Source organism: Patagioenas fasciata, chromosome 3 (assembly GCF_037038585.1).
Source record: "Patagioenas fasciata isolate bPatFas1 chromosome 3, bPatFas1.hap1, whole genome shotgun sequence".
In the NCBI taxonomy this organism is placed as follows: domain Eukaryota; kingdom Metazoa; phylum Chordata; class Aves; order Columbiformes; family Columbidae; genus Patagioenas; species Patagioenas fasciata.
Genome location: NC_092522.1, coordinates 46,829,733 through 46,835,883, shown reverse-complemented (window position 1 = coordinate 46,835,883; position 6,151 = coordinate 46,829,733). Strand labels below are relative to the sequence as shown.

Here is a 6,151-nt window from a genome sequence, read left to right as displayed (position 1 = left end):
TCCAAGTATAAAGCATAAATCATCAGTTTTAAAGGATCAGAATTTAAAAAAATAAAAATCAAAGCATACAGTAAAGAACAAACTAAAGGCCAAATTGCCTCCAGTTCCACATGTAGTTCCCAGCATGGATCAACACCAATCTCCTCCTGTAACTCCACACACCACCCCTTAGATTTCAGTAGCTCTCCTTGCTGCCCCACTGCCCACTTTCCAATGGCTCACATGCTCTTCTCCAGCTGTCCATCTTCACACCGTCAGAGGCCTTTTGCCACCCCCCGAGGCACTGACATGCTGCAGCTGTAAAAGTTGAGGAGTTTAAATCTCAGCATTCCCACCTCCAACAGCTTCACTCAGTTTGCAACTTGCCCTGCAGCCACAGCACACGTGCAGCCACACACAGAGCTGTGGCACCAGGCAGCAGAGCACCCTGTCACCTACAAACTCAGCACCAGGGCGTCTTTGAGCAGAGGGATAAATTCTGTCCCCCATTTAATCCTGTCCCTGCCCTATATTTCCACTAACGGAGAAGTCTGAAGTATGGTATAGCTCAATTATGCGTACTTGACACAGCTAAACAAGAGTTAACAACCAGTAAAAATTCCATGTCAAAACAGAAGAAGCTGTATGTTCTTTAAGTGCTTTCACGTATTTGTTTTGAATAAAAGTATCCTACTCATTTCAAAATACAAAAGCCCAAACAGCAGTTTTTCCCCAAAAGCATTGCACCTTAGAAGTACCATCACTAGATATGAGAGTTAGCTAAAACCCAGAAATCAACAGGAAGAGATTTGAGACACCATATATCACTTCCTTCTGTAGGCGTGACTTTCTTTTTTATAGAAAATAAAAACAAAAAAATTTTATTTACTGTACTGTAGATACCTGTACAGAGTGTAAACTTTAATATTTCACCAGATAAGTGAATAATTCTGGAGAAAGAGTTATCAAGCACCTTCATTTGAGCACATTTTTGATATTTACAGTGAGACATACCTGATTAAGTGTATGAATAAAATGAATTAAAAGTTATAAAAAGTTATACAAAAAATATTTAAAATGTTTATATGCTTTGTTATTTTACGATAAATATAGAATTAAAGAGGAACATATCACACAGCTAAGACTCAGAATTGGCTCTGTTTAAAACTGTTACTGTTGTGTCTGAAGAGGGAGTGAGGAAATAGGGATGTTATAATAGCTTACTGCTCTGATGGTAACTTTGTGAAATGTGCTCTGGCAGAAGCCTCACGAGCCCCATTTTGTTCTGCTGCTGCAGGCTGGCTTGTGGGTACGCTTCGTTCCTAACACACTGTGTGGAAGCCAAACTTCACTCCCAGATTTGTACAGCTAATTTAACATGAGAACATACATTTTTATCTTCCCTCCCAGCCCCAAACTTATTGGTGATGATGAAAATATCAACTTTGCTTTGATTTTCAGCATACTTTTTTTTTGCTGTTACTGAACACTGGCACACAAATGGGACATCACGATGTCTTTTAAGCACCAAGACGCAGGTGACCTTTCTGGACATCAGATTTTTAACTGCCATTGTTTCTCATCATCTATAAAAAGGAATGGCATGGTCTGCTAAAGAAGAAAGATTGCTAAGATAGAATTTAAAGACCACTTTCAGGCTTATAGAATCAAACACAGAAATATTATTTTAAAAGGTCTCAGGAGACAAGTGTTACCATATGTATCCGTAAAATCAGATGCCTCCAAATGAATCAACATCCATTCTTTGATGAACTATCATCAACTGAGGTCTATATCTAAAGTTTTGTTTAGTGGATTTTAGGAAACAACTCAGGAATCCACCTCAGACACAAGAAAAATACATCTCTTAAAATCCACCAAAACCTTCAAATCCATCCACTAAGGAGTGCTGATTATCTGTACAGAATCATGTGCTGTGGGAAAGGATCACATGAGCTGGGTGAGAACTAGCCTCACAGCACATGGATAAAGTATTTCCATAGTACAAGAGTCAAAAGTTGAGATTCAAGTTCTGGAAGTGGAAAGACTGGTAGTGGGAAGGAATGTAGTTAGGCATGAAATCTGTGATATTACTGGGTGTTCCCACCCACATCTATTCATCTTTGGGACCCCTGGTTTCTTCTCAGCTAGAGTTATGGCCCAGGCACATAAATGATTGGCTAAGTGTGCAGATAACTGCTGCACACTCTACGGTACAACCCAAACTCAGGATTTGAGTTGTGCCATTCTCTTTGTTCGATATTTGTTACTTTAATTTTACCAAGAGACATGTCCTGCTAGCCCAGCACAGGTGCAACTAAGGCCTCCACATTTACCTTTAAAAGCAAGGAGGTAACATTACAAGAAACAAGATGCAGTTGGACCCAACCTGGGCAGCTCTGTCTTGCCTAACTGCTATAAAACAGTCACTGCCATTGTGTGTGCCTGCATGTGCGCATCGTGGCTTGCTGTCACCAACACGGAGCGCTTATCTTTAGGGCCTGATTGTGTTGATAGGAGTGAATTGTTTACAGCACATTTCCAAAAGCTGTCTGCTGCTCTAAAGCTTATTTTAATGTTCAGTTTGTTTCTATACAATCCACTCCAACTGTGTTGTCAGGGCAGCGGCAAGAACGGCCTCCGGGGGTAGCCAAGCAGAGGTGAGTACAACCGCCATTATTCACTGTACAGTAGTTGTGTCCTGAAAAAGAACAGAGATGGAAAATGTTAGAGAAAAACAAAAGCAAAACCACAATAAAATCCAAAACACATACATACAAAAGAAGTGCAGAATTCATGACTACATTAAAGAAACAAGCCATAATGAGATGGAGAGTTAAAGAAAATTATGCTTTGGGGAGATAAGAGTCAACATATCCTTGTGCCAGCTTCTGATATTCACCTCGAAGATTGAGATATTGGGACAGAGCAGGAGAGGCAACACAAGAAAACTGGGCTGTTCCTGAAACGTCCATCATAAACTGTCCAAGTGGTCACAGACCTTAGAATCGAAGAGACAGTGAGTGCAGAAATACAGAGAGTGCAACGTGGGGACAATGTCAAAATGCTACAGAACATCATCCCTGAATACCACACACTACAAAAACGTGGAGGAATGACCCATGGAAATCAAAACAAATGGGTGAGTGAGGAGGAGCATATTAATATTAAAGGGGGAAAAGAAAGAGAAGACAGTGCCAGAAGCAGTAGATCTGAGGGGAAAGGCATCTGTCTCAGAAAAACACTTGAATCAGATATAGGATGAGAAAGAAATGATAGCCAGGCTCTGAATATTATAAACACAAGCATTTACTCAGAGCACACAATGTTGTTTTGTTTTACTCTGTCTACCAAAACAGAACCATGAATTAACCAGTAATAACCACACAACTATTTTCTTAATTATGACATTTATATGCATTTTTAAGCTCTGAATCAAGCCTTAAACTAAATTAAATTAGGTTTTTTACTATATATATATTGAATGATCTGAAGAGAAACTATCTTAGGGTTTTTTTAGGTCTAAGTAAAAAACCCACATCTCCTATAATTTCTGCCATGTTGCAATAATAAAAAGTGAACTCTTCTCTAACTGTGATTTGCTAAGAACAACATAACTGAACAGTGACATGGCTTCCCAAAGAAGAAATCGTTATTTCAGTCTATCAGCTTCCTCTCTTCTAAGCTTCACAAGGGGCTTTTCAATAACACGTCCAAAAAACTTAATATTCAACTGAGCAGAAAGACCAGCCCAGCCACTCTTATCACCTGCTGTTTTCTGAACATTCCCTTTTTTAAAAAAAAACACTGGATCTCATTAAGGTCATCTGGAAGAACATGGTATTCCTGTAGTTTTAAAAAATAAGTAAATAAAGTCATAGCCATGAATATAGTATTCAATTTAGACAATGACAACACAGCAGCTTTTGCCATGTCAGATCCTCATCTTGATCATACACTTGTCCTTTCATAACCGATAGAACAGACACCTTCTTCCCTCCCTATTCTGGTTTCATATGGCAACTGGAACAACTGCTTTAAAAAAAAAACAAACTAGGTTGTGGAGGGGTTTCGTTAGAAGGAGATATGTTGTTGAATTAGTCAGGTCCAAAGGAATCTCAAGGCCACTTTGAGAAGCTGAGAACAGAATCTGCTGTGAGAAAGAGGGGCATTCCTTCATTAACAGGGCCTCAGCATGGCGTGAGTTGTTGGACCTATCATCGGTGGGGCTCCAGCGTGTGGACTGACTGCCCGTGATATTCATTTAGCGAATCCATGCTTGGAGCGTGGATGTGTGATTAGAGAATGCGTATATAAGGAGACTTGTTTCTGTAATAAATGGCTTTGCGTGATTCACATTGAATCGGAGTGCTGAGTCCTTTATTGCTCCAACACTAGGTGGCTTTCAGTTTCTTTGTAAATGGAAATCTAAGCACTAACCAGTTCTTCACTACCTAGATTGGTTGGCAGCCTGTCAATTGGAGCTGCTACTAAGTTCATTTATATGCTAAGGTGCTACACAGCTGTAAAAACTTGAGAATCACATCTGGATTACCTCCTGGGCATTGAGCAAAGGCTGTCGTGATTCCATAGAGACGGGAGCGCTTGTGAGGCTGGAAGTTATCGTTTTCTATTGAAATTGTACGATCCACTGCTACAACAGCATCCCTGCCATACGCAGAAGAGAACACACAGAAGTGAGAGGAAGGTGGAAGTACAACGGAAAATAAAGCAAAACAAACAAACACAGGTGAATAAATCTGAAGCTGCTTCTTTTTTTACAATTACGAAGTAATGCCAGAAGCAAAATACTCCAAGACTTCATCTTTCCTGGACAATTCCAATATGTCATAGCCCTCATTCTAGGTAGCTAAGAAATTTAGCAGGGAGCCTTCTTACTAATTTTAAAGGTACTTCCAAGACAGGACAATGTCGCTCTACAGGAAGGCATCTGTTACTTTTGACACATTTTCCATATTCTGTCTCTCTGACATTTTCTGTGGTATAGCTGACATTGCGGCTATTATGCATAATGATTATGGACAATGCTATATTTCAGGTGGAGCCTGGTATGTGGAAGGAGTACAGCTAGTCATAAGTCATCTTTTCTTTTTAAAAATAAAAGAGCACTCAACTGCTAGACCTGTAACACAGTGTTTCCCATTTATGCAAGCCTATTCTAGAATAGCATTTCCCAGCTGTTAGGTTCTAGCTTGGAAATCCTTACATACATAAATAGCTCTTCCTGCTGTAGCTGATGCAGTCATTTGTGCAAGAGTTTGAAGATAGAGCCCACACAACCATGTACATCAAGGAAAAATAAATATTTAAAAATGCATGGACTAGATTTTTTTTTCTGAAAAATACAGTTTGAACTCTAAAGTCTTGATCGTATGTCAATATTTTAGATAATTTGCAACACAGAAAGTGTAATCAAGACAGTAAAATTGTTGCTTTTCTTATTTCTGGTTAAATGTTTAGATAATAAAAGGCATAAAAAGCCATAAGTGATTCATTTCTGCTCTCTACAATGCAGCAAGAACAATCACAAGGGAAACATGTCAGCTCTCACTCCTTTCCCAAAAATGTTCAGCGCTAAAAGCATTTTCTTAGAGGACAAATCACTATGCTGAAAGTGAAAACTCAGTTAACTGGCAACATCAATAGGTCAAATCTACAGATCCACTCCACCCTGCATCAGCTACTGCCAGGAGAGCAAACAAACAGGACTGTGTGAGAGGTCAGAAATGCAGTGTATACTTCAGTTTCTACCAGGGAGAAGAACAGATTAAAGCACTCCATTATTTCCTTAGCAGATAACATACCTTCTCCAGTCTGTGTAGTATAAATTCTTCCCATAGCTTGTAACACTAAAAGGATACTGAATTCCTTCAACAATCTTTCGTCGACCAAGCTGATTAGGGTTCATGCACTCCAGCCTCTTGGTACCTGGGTGTAGCAAAACAATTTAGCCTTTGAACCAGGGCAAGAGAGCTCTCATGAGGGATGAAGGCCAAGCGTAAGCATGCAAGCATGAACAGTGCAAAAATTCCTGGAAGTCTTGCAGTATGCTGCTTAGCCAAAGCCATCCTCCATCCACATCTCTGCGCCTGTCAAAGATGGGATGGAAAAGTACTTTGGTGCTAATGCTAGTCAGCACCTAACTTACAGG

At 39.7% G+C, this 6,151-nt stretch overlaps 1 protein-coding gene across 1 annotated transcript in view; it reads right to left on the bottom strand.

The window, feature by feature from the left end:
* Positions 1-826: 826 nt before the first annotated feature.
* NID1 (nidogen 1) overlaps positions 827-6,151 on the bottom strand; it is a 48,299-nt gene continuing 42,974 nt past the window's right edge. The window contains exons 18-20 of the mRNA XM_065835918.2: positions 5,805-5,928; positions 4,535-4,647; positions 827-2,680 (exon numbers count right to left, since the gene is read on the bottom strand). Of these exons, the coding sequence (XP_065691990.2) occupies positions 2,559-2,680; positions 4,535-4,647; positions 5,805-5,928 (359 nt within the window). The 3' untranslated portion in view covers positions 827-2,558. The remainder of the gene's footprint in view (positions 2,681-4,534; positions 4,648-5,804; positions 5,929-6,151) is intronic.